Source organism: Coloeus monedula, assembly GCF_965178545.1.
Source record: "Coloeus monedula genome assembly, chromosome: 1".
In the NCBI taxonomy this organism is placed as follows: Eukaryota; Metazoa; Chordata; class Aves; order Passeriformes; family Corvidae; genus Coloeus; species Coloeus monedula.
Window position 1 is genome coordinate 137802242 of NC_138781.1, and position 18495 is coordinate 137820736.

General features: G+C 35.9%; 1 protein-coding gene across 3 annotated transcripts in view; it reads left to right on the plus strand.

Moving 5' to 3' along the window:
* Nucleotides 1–18495, plus strand: part of VPS13B (vacuolar protein sorting 13 homolog B) — a 436535-nt gene that overhangs the window by 311320 nt on the left and 106720 nt on the right. For all 3 annotated transcript variants that reach the window (XM_082279593.1, XM_082279594.1, XM_082279595.1), the window contains exons 34-35: nt 7297–7999; nt 17257–17394. In XM_082279593.1, coding sequence (XP_082135719.1) covers nt 7297–7999; nt 17257–17394 — 841 coding nt within the window. The remainder of the gene's footprint in view (nt 1–7296; nt 8000–17256; nt 17395–18495) is intronic.

Genomic DNA, 18495 nt, shown 5'->3' on the forward strand with positions numbered 1-18495 from the left:
CACTAGGCAGGTTACCTGGTCATAAAAGGAGATCAGCTTGATCAGGCAGGATCTGCCTTTCCTAAACTTCTGCTGACGGGGTCTGATCCTGCAGTTGTCTTGTATGTGCCATATGTACATGTGCAAAATCAAGGTAAAGTTTCAACTATTGCTTTTGAAAATGTTCAAATGAATTATGCAAGCAGACTCCCATGGGAAAATGCTGTTTCTTGGCTTTAACCAGAACACCCCCCCCCCCAAAAGAAACCCCACACAAAACAAAAACAAACCAACCAAAACCAAACAAACAAAAAAAAAGAAAATAACATACAAAATTGAGCAAACCATCACCATGTCTAAAATAAATACGCATGTGTGTTTTAAGGCAGTATTTTTTGTATAAAAACAAAGATATGAACTTAAAATTTGAATTTAAAGTTGAAAAATAACACCAAAAAGGCTAATGCTTATAGTAAAAGTATTAATGAAAAAATACTGTGGAAAAAAGAACTGCCAGATTTCATCCTGGTCTTTTTAAATTGAAAGCCCTTATGTGTAAAGAAAAAAAAATTGAACACAAGTTTCTTACTGGCCTTCATAGGGTAGCAAAATAAACATATTGTTTGTATTAAGATGAAAAAAATTAATTTTGTTGGCGTTAGAAAGGATTTAGCACTTGCATATCCATGTTACAATCGGAACATTTAACACAACTTTAATTTATGAGTACTTGCATCAGTGTTTAATGGAATGTAACCTCTTTACTTTTGAAGAGCTGGGAAAACATTGCACAAAGAAACTGAATTTGTATTGCTCCTTGCCATCACAACTTGCATGTAATTCCTGCTGTATTGTGAAAAATACAGTTCCCATCTGAAATAATTCTGTACATCCAGAAGCTCATATACACAGTTACACTTCAAATCGGCATCATTTGTTTTGCAACAAATTCTGCTTAAAAAGAAAACTCCTTAGAGGAAAAAAACCCATTTGACTTTTATGAAATAAACTACTTCAGACATCTCTGCTATTTTTGTTGCCTCACTTTGGCTTGATTTAATAGTTGCCCTTTGGAGGACAGCTTTAGATTCATGTTGTAAAGGACTCTTTCTGCAGTTGGATTGATACAAGTAGAAGCAGCCTGTCTAGATTTAGTAGTAGGACTGAAGTTTTAATTTGGAACTTTATTAGACTGGAGGACATAATTTAGCAGTCAAATATGTTTGTATGTGTGTCTTTCATTATATTTTCCATGTGAAATTAATATGTCAATTTGTAAAATAATTTTTATAATGGTCAGAATTAAATTCAGTCATATAACTCATACACAAAACATAATAAAACTGTTTTAGTTGCAGTGTTCAGTAGAGCAGTGTGGCAAATAGAGGTCCTTTAGATAACAGTGATATATTAACTAAATTTCTAAACTGTTGGAAACTTTCTGATGCAGTAGATGAAGTACTTAAAACAAAGGAAGCAGTTATCCAGTATTATCTTTGTAATTCCAGTTTAAGCACAACAGAAAATAAAAATGGAGCATACTCCTTTTCTGTAACTTACTTCGTCCAGTAGGCAAGATTTTTATTTCCATGTAAATATTAATACTTTTTAGCAAAAGAAATAAAACTAGGTCACATGCAACAGTGATGGAGCAGATGTGATTGGCACTTTGATTTTGTGGTTTCACACTTGTGAGTCTTTCCGTAACTTATGTAATGTGAAGCATGAGCTCATGATTGGCCGAAGGGTTTTTATCAGAGTAAAGAAATGACTGGAAATTTTACTTCAATAGTGTCATTATATAACCATAATTAATATGAGAAGCTGGAAAAATATGCAAATATAGATGCTTTTCCTCTAGAGCAGCTACACTTCCAAAGATCATATTGCTTACAGTTATTCTATTAACTAAAGAGTTATTCTGTCAAGTACCAGAAAAAGAACATAAAAATGTTTATAGTGAAATTTGTACATGCTTACATTTGCTATTGTTGAAAATTCTTGAGGGATTAAGAAATATAATGTGGCAATTCTGCCAATTGTTGTAAAACACTTCTCTTTTATATGGAAAATGTGTTAATTATTGGTTTAAAGTATTAGGTTGTGTGTTTACCTTGATGATTTTATTTCTGCTCTTTATGGAGTGAAAACTTTGAAGACGTGTCTACCATCTAAATACTGTGATCAAAAATGGAAAATAAGTAAGACTTACCTGGTTAAAATTGCTGTGACCTGAGATAGGACTGCTTGCCAATGTTGAAAGGCAAATCTATTTATTGATCCTTGATTTTATGATGTACTTATGTGTGTGTGTTCTACAGGACATGCCATTTCCATGCCCTTTCTCTTGATAGATATATGTGTCATATGCCCTAGTGAACTCAAGAGGTTAAGCTAGTCAAGTTACCTATCTCAACACATGAAAAGGAAGAATTAACCACAGTTCCCCAGCTACTAGTGCAGCTTTCAACACCTTTTCTGTGGTGTGTAGTATTGATAGGATATATAACTGTGAAAGGACAAGAAAATGCGCTGAAGTGATCTAAGAAATAAACTATCATCTTGATGTGTTTTCTCTAGCTATTGAAAACGTTTCCATATTGCAACTTATTCTGACAGTGAAACTGTAGAATATCTCTGATTTAAGTACCATCTGGTTATGCTCATAACTTTAAAGCTATTATCTCAGCTTAAAATTTCAGCATCCTATACTTTTTTTTTCACCAAACTATCAATTTTTAAACCACAAATATTTTTCCAGTCCTTTCAGATTTTATCTAAAAGTATATTTTAACAGTATTTAAATAGTTCTTAAACAATAACAATTTATCTTGATAGATGACATGCTGTGTTTTTTCATTTTATTTTAATTAGCCATAGTGGAACCAAATTCCCTTTTGTTTTATTCCTTTGAATACTGTTTAATTATAGTTATCATGCCAAATATCTTAAAGGTTATTTTACCAATACAGTTTCATTTAACATAAGCCATGTGGAATCAATAGTCCTGTTTCCTAAAGTGAATGCTTGGAAAATCTTACATTCATATGTTAAGAGTACACATCCTTTCCTCATTAGCTGGAAAGTACAGGGATTTTGGCACAGGTTCTGTGTGGAAGCATTGTGCAGCTTTTATACGGATTTTGTTTTTAGCCTTTGATGACACTGTTTAGAATAGGAAGTATCTAATAAGTAAAGCATTTTGTCTAATGTGCTGCCAGTGTGTTTAATATATGCCTGGAGGTCTGAAACATTATCTTCTCCACTATAGTAATATGCATTTAATTCTCTGAAAGCAGAAGGTCGAACTCTTAAAAGGGACTCAAAGTACATTTTCGACTAAAACAATTAAAAACACATGGTATAGGGGACCAGAGTAATGTACGGTTGGTTTTTATGGTTTAATCATGATCATGTTAATGCACACCAGTAGCTAATTAAAGAAAACTTTTATTGTTCATTTTAAATGGGTTATGTAAAGACTAAGAGAATTGATATAATACAGCCCAATGATAAATGTTACCATTACATTTGCTAACAGCAAGATGATATTGCTGTTCTTGACATCTTTAAAGTATTGGCCCATTTATTCTGTAATACAGCACAGAATCATTTTAGAGTTGTTATACTGAGACTCGTTCCCGCTCATCTCCTTATCCCATTAGAGGAATACCTAAATGGTTCCCAAGTTTATTACTAGGCCTATCTTCAGGTTAACTGTGAAACATTGTTGGAAGGCTTGATGCTTTACTGAGCTGAAATTGATGCAAGAAGTCCCAGTGATACTTCTTCACTTTTCTTTTGTACTCGGCTGTGTTACATACAGCTGTCTTGCAAATCATTACGCACATGTTTCAACCTTTATAATATATGTGGTAAGACCATACATAAGTCAAAGTTTCATTGTGGAACCGGGTGGCATGGAAAACCGTAATAGGATATGGTGTCTTTCACCTTTTGGGTGCTGGTTCATATTCCATACTGCTTAATACTGAGCAGAAATTGCCTTCTGAGTGTGGTTCAGTGACCTGCATGAATTGATTTGGGATCTCAGTAAAATTTCTGTAGTCAAATGTCCACATAACAGGAAGCTCAGCAGTTGGGACCAATTAGCACCCTTGCAGCAGTCTGCCCAGAGAACCTATATTCTGACTGGGGATGGAGGCAGAGCTACTTTCTGACCTTACTTGAGGTGCTTTGCATAGACCAGAACATTTAACTTAATTATGAAAAGAGTCAAGGGAAAAGAACTAGGCTTCAATTCAAATCTGTTTAGGTGTGAGAAGAGAGGATCCATTCAGAAACCAGAACTGTAATTTCTCCCTGCACTTGCTCATACACATGCAATGTTTTTCTCCCTGGAAGGCTGTCACTTAGTGGATGACACCGTATTTTCATTTCCTCTGGCCAAGTCATGCAGCTGCAGAAATTTATGCTGCATAGAGGAGAACAAGAGAATACCATGTACTAACCATAAGAGTGTCATTCACCACTGAATCATGCTTTCTGAAAACATTTTTGATCAGACTCAACTAATGTCTGTGTAGCAATTAAAAATTGCTGGGTTTAGCAGCATATGCTCTCAACTTCATTTCAGGCAGCATTTCCATGAAATTCTATGGCAAGATTTTTTCATAGCACCATCCTTTCTGCCTTCTGCTTACCCTCAGTACATGAGCAATGAAACCATCTGTACCAATTTTGAAAGTACCATCAATGCAGGATATGGGTGAAGCACTTTTACCAGGCAGAGAGGCTGAGGTGTAAATAGCCTAACTTTGCTAGGATATCAGGAGGAATGAGGATTTCTTGGCTCACAATGTAGTGATTCATTAAAATGGTCTCTAGTTATTTTTACAGAGGCTGCATTAAAAGTGGTATCACATTTACAAGTCAGTGATATGAGTCTGCCATAGAAAACAGCCGCAAAGAATTTTATTGGTTATTTGAAAAATATGTACATGAGTGAATCTGAAAAGATTGTAACCAGAGCTGGCGAAAACCTTTTCAAAGAAAATCTCAGCTAGTTAATGGTTCTGTTTTAGGATTTCCTCTGTAATACTTTTCCTAGTATGTTCATTCCTTTAAAGAAAAGGAGAGGGGATTGTTCCCTTTGTTCCATAAAGCACAATATAAAGGAAGGTCTAAAAAGCTTGCTTTTTTGTACCTCCCTCATAACCCAATTTCTGCAGTACATATAGAATCTAATATATTGCTGCATAAAGACCACAGAAATTTGAAGAAATTGAGTAATTCACTGCCCTTCATTCCTATAGTTAAGTTGCTGATAATTTTTTTTTTTATTATTCATTATTCTCTTTCAAAGAGGAAGTTAAGGTACTGTTTGCTCTGGTTCATATTTCACTTTTTGAAGATTCATTAGCCTGCAGAAGATAAGAAGAAATTATTGAAATAGGTCCTGGAATGAAGAAATCAAATCATTGTGTCTGTGCAGTGTCAGCCAAAAAACCCCAACAAAATACTGGACATCTGGTTGGACATGGAGAACAAGACAGAAAGCAGCATTTCACTTTTATAGAGAACTGTAGTGGTTTCACTTCTTGGGTGCTTTGTAGAGTAGTCAAGAAGTGCATAGTGAAGTTACAGAAGTAGAGAAGGGAAGCTAAAAAGATTAAATGTTCTAGAGCACCTTCTTTGTGAGGAGAGATTAAAAAGGCTGGGATTTCCACATCTGAAGAGAAGAAGGCTGAGGGGAGCTGTGATCACAGTTTATAAAGTCATAACAACACTAATAAAGCTCAAATGTGGACCTGAACAATTCGTATGCTGCAAAAGATCAGGGGAATGCAATGTCACTAGGAGGAGATGGTTTAAAGCAATTTTTTCAAAAAAAATTGAAACTTGTTGCCCCCGAAGGTCGTGGAGAACAGACACTGTCAGTGTGTTCTGAAAGGAACTGGATGAATTCATGGACAAGAAGCCCAGAAATGGTTACTGAAATGACAACACAAACATGAACCCCTGGCATCCTGCATACAACAGCTGTGGATGCCTGTGGAGAAGGAGAAGAACAGATTGCAGGAAGTGGACAGAGTTCATGGTATCTCTTAACAGAGTTTCCTCCTGGTGCTATCAAAAACAGTGTACTGGGCTAGGTGGGTCATGGATCCAACCGAGTTGGGCATTTCTTACGTTAGCTCCTGTACAGAGCGGTGCAGAAACTCTTCTGCAGCAGCACAGATGGAAGTGTTAGTTATGCTGTAGAAGCTATACAGGGTGAATGTATGACTCTAGCCTTCATATGAATCTGAGGAATTAGTCATACATCAATTATTATTGAATTTTTGCAGATTATTTTTTTGCCATATATTTTAGTATGTGCTCCCCACATTGTCCTCAAGCTTTTGATAGGATTTCTACTTGTTTCATGAGCAGTGTTGAAAGTGGTTTTTCCTGAAGTACTTTTTTGTCTTGGGATATCTCTGTCTCTTGAGCTGAGACTATAAGGTCTCTGGACACAGCCTTGCAACTTTTTATTTCACTTTTGCATTTTGTGTGAGAGAAGGAACACTCTTTTTGTATGTGTATGTGTATGTTTTCTTTTTGGAATATTTCTATATGCAATGATTTCTCATGTGAAACCCTGTGAATGTCACAGCCAATACCCTATGTGGCCTTGGTAAGCCAAGAACTCATACCCATCACCAAGATAGTCTTTAGATAGTTCTGATGTTTCCTTTAACTTTGGTGTTTTTTATATAAGGCAGCTGCCATTTTCATGACTCGTAAGAAAAATATTTTTTCTACAAAATACTTTTTATACATTTAAGTTTATAATTTCCATTTAGTCTTTTTATATTTGTGTAGTGGATTAATATTATGTTCTATTTCATCTAATCACAGTACAAAATTTTAGTGACAAAGGTGATGTTTTGAGCATCAGTGCTCAAAATTGGAAAACAATTCTAACTAGTATTTTTATTTATAATACATTATTTCAAAGATATATGGTTTATATTAATCCTTATATTTCTTATAAATTCTTTAGATTTTTTTAAATAAAGAGTTTAATTTTTTTAAAATGTTGTTTAAGCCTAGAAATCCTTACTGCTTACTCTTTTTTTTCTCTTTCACATATTTTTTTGGCTCTTCAGCTACTGTGAGTCATCATTTCATTGGAACAGACACGTGCTGTGTTTTTATGAGTAATTACTGTGTTAAAGTTAACTCGGCAGATTTTTTTTTTCATAATTCTCATTTTTGACCTCATGTTTATGTAGAGATTTTTTGCTGTGACTGAAATGGAAATAGCTGGGATATGGATATCAGAAGTTAATATAACATTTTCCTTTGCAGGTTTCCAAACAAGAACAGAAGAAGGTGGATGTGGCTGATGGAGGAACAGTTGAGACTTCTTCCCGTTACAGCGGGGCACAGGACAGTGGAATTGGCAGCGACAGCGTTAAGATCAGAATCATTCAGATTGAGCAGCACAGTGGTACCAGCCAGCACCGCATTGCTCGTCCTTCCCGCCAGTCTTCCATTGTGAAGAATCTCAACTTCATTCCCTTTGACATTTTTGTTACAGCAAGTCGAATCTCACTGATGACTTATTCGTGCACTGCCTCACCTAAATCAAAATCAGTGCAAGATCAGAAAGATGGTGAGAAGATAAGTAAAAGCTCCCTGAACCTTCCAGAAACAGTCTCAGGCAGCAGCCATGATACCAAGAAAACCAGTCAGCCGTGCATCTCCTCTGTCACAGCAGACGATCTTTTGAACAGCAACGTTCCCCTGTCTGCTGGGAGAAAAACGGGACTTTTGTCACTGGAAAGTCTGCACGCTTCCACAAGATCATCTGCTCGACAAGCCCTGGGTATAACTATTGTACGGCAGCCTGGGCGCAGAGGAACTGGGGACATCGAGCTACAGCCATTTCTCTACCTGGTTGTATCACAGCCCTCTGTGCTCCTCAGCTGCCATCACAGAAAGCAAAAAGTAGAAATATCAGTGTTTGATGCGGGCCTTAAAGGAGTCGCCTCAGACTACAAATGTACAGGTAAGAGCATTTAACATTCAGTCCTGGTTATAACTGTGAAAATGATTGCATGCCTCAAAGTTACAAAGGGTGGTGGAAAACAGCTGAGAGAACTTCAGGCCGTTTTTAAATATCAATCGCTAAATATATGTATTTTTAGGATTATACCTCACAACTGAATCAAGTTAGGTGTGTAAAATGTTTGGAATTAAGATCTAACCTTTTAGCAACCAGTTCTTCCGGTTTTTTAGTATTGCTTTCTCATTACCAGACTGTGACAGGGATTGTTGCATTGCTGAAACTTCTCAAAGTTTTCTAAGGAAGTAAAAGTTGTAAGTTCTGAAGAAGTTGTAAGTTTTAAGTTGAAAAGTAACTTCATACAGAGCATTTTTTATGACTGAATGTCACAGTATTTTCCTATACTAGACTACTGATAAAATGTCAAGATAAACACTGTAGAAGCACCTGGTTTTTTGGACATAAGCTGTAAAAAAAATAAAGTGATCTTTCAAATGGCATCAAGTGATGTCATGTATTTTAAGTTTTCATTCATCTGAGCAATAGGGTTTTGCAGGAAATTCCATCACTTAATAAATGCCCTTTTTTTTTTTTAAATTCCATATGCAAAGCTTATAATGAGAGATGTCCAAATAGCTGTTCAATAGAAAATATTCTGAAATACTCTTTTTCTGCCTTATCTGTACCGCTGAATAGATAAATCAAATGATTGCAATTAGTCTAGTAGTCAGTACTGGGTATAATGATTTCATGAGATACATCATTATGGAGTGTTGCCCCAAAAAAGTAAAAATGAGTATGCAGAGATCCAGGTAAACATACAGCCAGCATGATATGGGGTTTCAAATTGTTCTCTGAATGAGAGCTGTAGTATTGCTAGTTTTTCCTTGATAGTACTCCCAGCACTGCAGTTGTGAAAATAGTATGCTTTTCTGTGCAACGTTACCAAATCTTTGCTGAATTAGATTGTATCTTTAGAAAATTAGCATTAAAATAATGTGCTTATGCAAAAGACTAAGAATGCAATCTTAACTGTTCTCAGAAATCTGAATTGTAGTGGAACTTTTAAGAGGGATTGAACAGTGAGGAAGATGAGGTATTGAGTGGAAGAGATGATACTTAAAACAGGGAAATTTGTTCTCTGCTACATTTTTTAAATCCTTCTTCTGTTTTCATCTTTCTCTGCTGTTCCTGTTCTGTCCTGCCTTGCAAAACACATCTGTGTCATGAATTTGATTTACTCCAGATTCTCATGTGTATTTGTTAAATACTATGTAAAATGTGGTCATTGCAGCAATTAATGTGAAGAGAATTCACAAAGCAAAGCTTGAAGGCAGCTTGGAGTAGGTCTAAGATCACATCTTCATGAAGTTAGTGCTTTGGAAAGATGCAGTTTCTGATGTCTGAGGTATTCAAGTGTGTCCTTGGTATAAGCTGCCACGACCAATGAACTGGCCAAAGTTCTGTCCATGCTGCTTCTACAATTAACTCTTGAAGTCTTTCGCCATCTTCATGTCTATGGCAGCAATTCCAGAAAACACAAGCTGTAATAAAGTCTTCTTATAAATTGAAAGTGGATCAGAGAGCACAGAAGCATGGTAAGAAGTCTAAATAATAAAGATAGTAGGAATATACAGCCTGAGAGCTCCTCAGTCTCCATGGGTTGCTCAATTGGAAGACCAAAGATAAGCCATACATGGGTCTTACCCTTTTCTTTGGCTTTATGTCTCCATGTCAGGCAAATGTAAAAAACTGTGAAGGCAGGACTTGGACATTATGGGAAGGCAGAATTTCTGGCCTCTTCCTGCTGTCTTTGTGCACAGTAATAAGTACCTTCCTTGTGTATCACGCAGAAACTTGCGCTTGCTGCCAAAGCAGTAGTCCTCTTTTCAAAAGAGTTTGAGAGGTGGGTGCCAACGTTCTAGTGCCTAAAAATACCATCCTAAATATATTAATAAGTTAATAAAATTAAGCCACACTTCAAGTTACACACTAATTCACTCAGCAAGATAGGTAGTGTAAAGTTTTTACTGCCTCTTGTTTAGGAAGACCTACTGTGCTGGTAATTGCATCATTTAGGATTAATGTTGTCATACTGCTGTAGTAACATGTTAGTTTTGGGAATTTCTATTTTTAATTTCTAACATGTATTAGAGGGAAAATAGCCGTGAACTATATGTGTTATATATGTGTGTGTATGTGTTTATATATTACAAACACTATATATTGCATATCATATAATACAGAATAAGGAGCTATTTTTGTGCTGCTGTGGTTGATTTCATCACTCACACCAACTTTTTTTGATATTGTGACTATTTGCTGACAGTTTTGTCTGAAAGAGATGTATCATCCATGTGAAGAACAATATAAAGTTTATTTGAAAGAACCAAGTTAGATTCTCTCCTTCTGTACAGTACTCATGCACTATATTCCTGTATTTCTCTGTGTATCTCCTCTGTAAGGACTGGAGAGTAGGAAGAAGACATAAATGATGTTTCATTTACAGTTAATGTTGCTAAACCATATTTCCACTTAGCCTCTCTAGAAGACTGCTCTTGTATGTATACATATGCATGCAACTGACTCTCTATTATCTAACATAGAATGGGAAGAGAACACAAGCTAAATATAAAAGATATATTTTAACTGGATTTTAAGAACTGAGGGAGCATATTCCCCCTTGAAAACAAAACAAAAAAACAACCAACCAAGTCATAGACCTAATGAAATTATTTTGTACTTTCCATTGTATGATGGAGATAGGCAACAGCACAGCAGCATCTAAAAAATTCAGGCCTATAACATTGGAAATTTTGATCACAACCTAAAGATTGAGACTGGTCTGAACGAAAGTAAAAATACATTGTTATAAAGTTTTGTTGGTAATCCTACAGGGGTGTTTTCTCATTACTTAAACTAATATGTAATTGCTACTAATAGTAGTTAAGGTATATATGAAATATTTACATTACCTTCAAAACATGCTAATAAAATCTCTCCCATTTAAAATCATTCTATGTATTCTATGCATTCTACACCATATGCACTGCATAAGAGTATTTTAGGAATGTTTTAAAACATTTGGAAAAATTGCTTGTATCAATTTTTGTGGGAAATTCTGAAAACTTCAATAATGTTAGTTCAACAGCTGTAGATTCATCTCTTGTGAAATACTGTGCCATTTCTTACAGCTTTCCTAAAAGAAAAAAATCTACAGTTCTGAAACAACTCTCAATTTTTTGCAAGGCAGAAACAAATACAAAATTCTGTTGTGAAATTAGGAAGGTCTTATTTTTTGGTTGACATTAGTTCCACAAAAAAACTTCAGGGTGAAGAAAACCTGGTAGTAGTCTGGATCTAGCTGTGCTTTTCATCCCTCACCTCCCAATAGTGTACTTCTAAGAAATGTGTTGTTTAGCTGTAAGTCAACGAAGTTTGTCTAGACTTTAGAAGTGCTTCTAACAGGTAATTTGATGACAGTCTGTTTTATGAACCTTTTTATAAAACAGGGAAATTATCCTTTAAAACTGTACCAACATGATTTTTAAAGAGAATAATAGTCCTTGGCTGGTGACAGAATTAAAGGTTACTGCTTCATGATGGTTTACTGCTTTGAACATTGTGTAGAAATGGAGATTTTATACTGTTATGAAGCCATATGTATTTTATTTAGGACAAGGGTTTTGTTATTAGTTTTGAATAGAGCATAAAATTCACAATCTTGCACATTAAACTATCACTCCCTTTGTGACACAGAGCATTGTACAGTGGCCGATCCAACAAATTTCATCCATAGAACTTGGCTCCTCTGCCACTAGTTGTAATTTATTTTTAGCTTAATTTCTGAAACACAAAAGAAATAAGAATTTAAGAATTAGATAGGAGGAAATGGGCTATTTAAAAGTTAAGTATTCTTAGTTTATTAATTAGCAGTTAGTAGCAGCACATTTCCATCAAACCAGTGTCTGGATGTGGGAGCATTTGCCTGCCAGGGTGCTAAAGACCGAGTGGTTGTGCTTCCTCAGTCTTCTCTACAACCAAGTCCAGTGGCAAGTCAGTTTGTAGAGGCAGGAGACTTACTAGGTTGTTGAAGTGTTAGCTCAGGGTTATTATAGTTGTGCTAAACTGCTTCATTTGTGTTTTGTAATTGTGCAGCTTGATTGCAATTACGCTACTGCAAAGTACAGGAAATTGAAATCAAAGTAAATAAATTAATCAAATACATTTTAAATCCTTAGGAAGTGGCACTAGAAAGACTAGTTGCTCTTTGAGTTTACTTGTGAGATTCTGTAAAAATAGATTGAAAGATACTGTAAAATGGCCCTATTTTTATTAAGTGCTCATCCTATATTTAACAAAAAGGCATCTGCTAGCTGTTAGTTTTTGCAAACAGAGTTTTGGCCATTTTTACTTAAATAAAAGTGGGTGCAATTGTTTTTAATGTAATCTCATAAGCTGCTTTTATAAATATTTTTTTTAAAATCTTTATTTGCTTTGTTTCAGGTAATGTAATCCAGATACAAAATTGCCTCATTTCCTGACCACTGTGCTCTGGGCATTCTTGAAAAATCTTTTTTCTATTTGTTTGTTTGTTTACTTTCAAAGAGGAGGTTGTAGTGCTTGGTTGTTTCAAGGGAGAGAAATTTCTCAGTAAATATCTGTTATGCATGGAATTTCTTCAACTTCCGCCAAGAACTCATTTGCAAAAAACAGTCACTGTGAGGCCATCCAGAATTACTTTTGATTTTTATTTTATTTTGTTTTATTTGACACCCACGCCTTTGATGGCAGGGGGTCCATGAAGAGCAGATGCAGTAGCTAAGACCACATGTAACCTCTGATCTAATGGAAAGCCTTTTCCAGGCTTTTGCATGAAGAGCAGCACTGGCTGGCTCTGGTGGGAAGTCTGATTCACTGCCTCTCTGTCAGCCTGTGCTTCCTACATGGCAGAGAGAGGATTTAAGGCTGTTTCCTAGTATAGCATTGAGGGAGTTCTGCTGGAGTGTCACCTGTTCGACTCTGAGTATATTTATTGTCCACTACATCTGCAGTCATGGATGGGGGGGGGGGGGAACGGTGCAGCCCCCACCCATAAAGCCAAATTGGCCTGGGAATGCGCATTCCTCAGGTTACTGTAAGTGCTCATTTTTGAACTTCCTGACACAGCACTTGTGAGTACGCTAGCAGAAATGTTTTTCCACTTGTGTTCTTTAAATTCCAGTGGAAACCGTTTTGAAAACAAGACCAAACGTTCCACTTCAGAGTTTCAAATGCAGACATGATTGCAGCATCATACTGGCTTTTCAAATTGACTGCAGACCAAAATATGATTCATCCATTGAAATAAAAGCACATTGCAGTGCTCGTTTGGGCTGGGTAGCGTTCCAGCAGAGCAGGCCAAGCTGCTGTCCCGCACACACACTCGGTTAGCCCTGTCCCCTACCTGGGGCTGACGGGGGGCTCTGGGTCCCTGTGCTCCCCCCCATCATTAAAGCCTCCCACAGGCTATGCCCTCTGAGCTGGCCTGGCTGTCAGCTACAAAGAGGAACAAAGACACGTTTTGGAGAATGAAAATCTTCAAGATGCAAAATTTCTCCTGCCTTCCTTGTTTCCTTTCCCCTTACTCCCTGTTTTCCTCAGAAGTGTGGGATTTGCTGACTTCTGTTAACAGAAGACCAAGGAGATAGCAGTGAAATCAAAAGCTTGCAAATTCAAATGAAGTTCAGGAAGATATCTCATAAACTGAGGTTTGGAGCTGAGGTCTGGATCTCAGCAAGGCTAAAAGTGGATTTGGATGTTTGCGTGAATTCAAAAATAGCCAGAGAATTTTTTTTTTTTTAAGAGGGGAGGGAGGAAGGTAAATGTGGATCTATTGAAGGCTTCAGCTTCTCAATCTTACAGATTTTAAATTACAGTCATGTAATTTAAAGTCTTGTCGATCTGTGATAGTTGTCTCACCATTTTTCTTTTGCTGCCACAGACAAATTTTTCACATGGTGTAGAGGATAAAATTTCTGGCTTTCTTCACTGCTCCTCTCTTCTCAATCCTTTCTTTTCTCTCTCTTGGCTTGCTGTGGAGTAATTCTAGCCTCTCCTTTTCCTTATATATGCATCCCCTGGGTTTTCTCCAGCATTTTCTTTATACAAATAACTGCAAATTTAAGTGTTGATTTTTGGGAGAATCATAGAAAATGGAAATGGAAATGACCTATTATAATACATTATTCAGACCAGTTCCCTGCTGATGCGTAATTGTTCCCAATTGTATATTTTATAGTGTTCTGTCAAGTGTATTTTTAAACATTCTGAATGCTTCCATCATTTCCTTGAGAGACAAGTCCTTTTTCTAGTAGCTCTCCTCATCATGAATTCCTCACTTTTCACTCTAAAATTCTTTTTTTCATTCAATCGCTTCTCTGTTTCCTGTGCTTTTGGCATAGGGATTGATTGACTGATATTGGTTTATTCCTTTTCTGATTCTTGATCCTATGAAAATGAATGTGCTATTTTCTACCTTTGAAGATATTTTAATAGGGATACACATCTTTTGGTTGTTTGATCTTTGATGTATACATTTTATTTGGAACTCCCCTCAAGATTTTGATATACACAAACATAGTCAATTTTGAAACCTCTGGATTTTAGCTTTCTTATCATTACATAAAAACTTAAAACTGGCATTTTTGGCTGGACAGCCAAGTCTGTTATGCAGGTTCCAGATTAACTCTATGCCATGGACTTGGAAGCACTCAAGCTAGCTCTTTGCATGGCCCTTTGATGCATTTACCTCTGATGCAAAACTGTCAATGCAATACCCCTGCTTCCAGAATTAGCTCAGTTTCACTTGAACTTAAAAAATGCTTGAACTCAGTAAGATTGGTGCTGGCTTAAAAGTAATATATTTTGTTGGACTTGGGCTAATTTTGTGCATTGAGGTTTCTTTGTGTTGTGTTCCTAGTACGGACATTTTGGAGTCCTTATCATTGTTCACATATCCCAGTCCTGCAGTGCCCCAGGTGATGAAGAGATGACAATGCTGCGCTCCTTGGAGACATGACAGAGCAAAACAATCTCTTGAGAGTCGCATGGTTGCTTCATTTTTTTGGTTCTGTGTTTAAGTGCCGCAGTTCCCAGTGACCTGAGGGCAGTTTGTATAGTTAATGTAATATGTCATGCAGGGATTTTCTGCTATGTAAGTTCTTTTCATCAGAGATATTTTCAGCTTGAAAGAGCTACAACTTTGAAATAATTATTAGGTATTTTATAATGTAAACACATCTTAGGATAATAAGACTACCTGTAAGTATATTTTACAACAGAAATGTTCGACTAAATTTAGTGGATTTTCTGAAAAGCTGGTGGAAGATATAGGTTGCTATATACAGTATGTGATGATATATTCCATAGATGAGACAAAATAATGGCATATTGCAATGTTTTGTGCCATATTGGTACACCTAAATGTTTGTATTGATACTTACAGAGGAACAGTAATTTAGAGATGAATTTAATCAATTCAGTGATGTTCATTGAGCAATATTCAGTCATTTTTACAATGCTTTACAGTATGTAGTCTAAAAAACATTAGAATGTTAGTTGTTTATGATGATCTACCAGCACAAAACAAGATGTTATTTTATAGATCCAGGACAGAGATAACATCCTTGTTCAGAACAGCTATAAATCTGTGTTTTGGAAAAAATGTCTACCTTGGTGGTAAAGAGGATGATGATGATGATGAGCAACAGTAGTAGCAGTAGTAGTAGTAGCAGTAGTAGTAGTAGTAGTAGTAGTAGTAGTAGTAGTAGTAGTATTTTCAGTATACTAACAAATGCCAGATGCAACAAGATATTCCCTAAAACAGTTACTATAGAAAACGGAGTGTGCCACATCACTCTGGCTATTGTAATTAAAAGAAAAAGAATCATAAAAATGTGGAAATTCTCATGGAAAATATACAAATCTGTTGTATGCAGTGACAGCTCTTAAATAACTGTTGAGAGCTGACTTTACAAATGTGTAGCAGGAACAGAGGAAAGAAAAGGCTGTAATGTATATGCCATACAGTACAAATACTGCTATAAAGTCATTGCCTGAAAATTGATCAAATAAAAACAAAAGAATGTGCTAACTTTTGATCTTTTCCATATAGATCTAAAGTCATGATCAATTGGTTTCAGTAGGTTCTTTGAAATCACATAAGGGTTCATATGTGCCAAGTTTTATATGAATCACATGATAAGGTCAAGAAACACAAATTCCAAAGCTGACTTTATATACCCAGTCCACATATGACTGTGATACCACAATACCATATGTTGACTATAACAGTGAGTATGTAAATCCTACTCCTGAAAGGAATTAATTCAGTAAAACTCAAAGCAATTATAGCAGTTTTGAATTGACTGAAAAGGAGAGAATAGCTTCAAGAAAATCTCCTTAAGTTGTTAAGGATGAGACAGACATTCAATAATTAACATAGCAGACTTGATAATAAACAATGATTGATTATTTATAATTTAAGACCGTAAGGCCACAATTGAGAACGCTCATACCGAAGGTCATGAGTCCCTGAAGATTAAAAAGCCTTTTTACACTGCTGGTTTTGCTATGTGTGATACATGGAAAATGAAGACAAGAATAGCACTTGGATGGATTTAATTTTAATGTAATATTACAGAGGGATCAAAGGAACACAATTAAAGGTGGTACCCAAGAAGAGCTACTGATTAGCTACTGAGTGAAGGTCCAAAGGGAATGATACAACTGCACTGTTGTCATGCTCTGTTCCTGAGCTCTCACAGCATTCTGGTCTTTTTGCCTTTATAATTTACCTTTTTAGTATTATTTTCTCTACCGAGCAATGACAATACAATCTAGTAGCAGGTTTTGGGCCCAGATTCTCTTGTAAGGAGTCCTTAAGTATCATTACTTAATCATTAATTAAAGCTAAAATTGTGTGCTATTTATAGTCATTTTATTGATGTATTTTACTCGTATTTTACTTGGTATTTTTGCATGTTTTCTAAATTTTGTATAATTAGAGCTTTGCCCTCTTACCCATGTGTGCATGCATTATTCTACACATGCATCTGTCTGTAGGCACAAATGCTGTGTAAACCAGTCATATTAGGTATAACATTTACCATATTACATTTAAAACTTTTTAATTTTGTCTAATCAATTTTGTAGTAGCATTTTGTTATGTGTCATATTCCTGGAATATAATTAATGACTATGATGATTATCATCTGCAGATCCTGGGAAGACTCTACCAGAAGCTCTGGATTATTGCAAGATTTGGTTGCAGACAGTAGCAGGAGAGGTAGATGCTAAAAGTGGTATTCCACCTCCTCTTATCACTGTGCAAATTAAAGACTTCCTTAATGGACCAGGTAGGTGCTGCACTTTAATCTTCCTTTTCTAATGTAATCTGTAGATATGCACACATAGACACAGGATGGGGCCTTGAGCAACCTAATCTAGTGGAAGGTCTCCCTGCCCATGGCAGGGGAGGTTGAAGGAGATCAGCACTAAGGTCCCTTTCAACCCTAATTATTCTATGACTCAGTGATATTAGATAATCAGAAATGTCTTGTATTCCTAGCTCATGAATGTGAAATTTTCCTCCAGCAATTACCCTGAATGAAAGTGAAAAATGGGGAATGGGCAGTCCTGGACCAGTCATTGTTTTAAGGTCTAATTATTCATTTTCTTCCCACAGTAAATTTAGAAAGGCTGAATTTGTCAAGTTTCCAGCAGAATGAAGCCTACCTGCCTCTAGTCCTAGAAAACTGAAATGTTATTGCAGTTGTGTTTAGAAAAGATTACTTTTATAATGGTTCTCAAGATTTTTCTAAGCCATCTTCTCTTGGGTTCTTTGAAATCTGGATACCTGGCATTGGAAATTCCAATCATCCAAAGTGTTGATACTGTAAAATTTAAAAATTAGTGATATTGTGTTTCTTTAGTTAATGTAAGTGGTGGTTTTTTAGCATTTACATAACATAATATGACTTGAAATCCCACTCCTAGAGCATCAGAAGCTCCTGAAAATTGCATTCTGTATTTTGTGAAGTGTATATTTATAGCTACATTGCAATGCAGAATAATTGAGGTTATAGTGAAAGTTAGAAAATACATCATAACTATTTTCTCATATGCATATTTGTTATAATTTGTTGAATTGTTTAACTTATTTTTTTATCCTGAATATCTTCACACAGCATGGAATGAGCTGTTATCAGTCATTTAGTGAGCAGCTCTTCAGTGCTGGATTTTCCTGTTCATAGTTACCTATTCATGCAGTTTTACAGCACACTATCTAATCCTGGATCTACAGCAGAATTACCTTTGCATTCCTTGCAGCTGTAGCATCTGAGCACTACAGAAATACTAATTTACCTGCACAACCCTCACATGGATAATGGAATACTAATGCCCTTGCCATTTCACAGAAGACAACTGAGACACAGAGATATTAAAGGTTTTCTCAT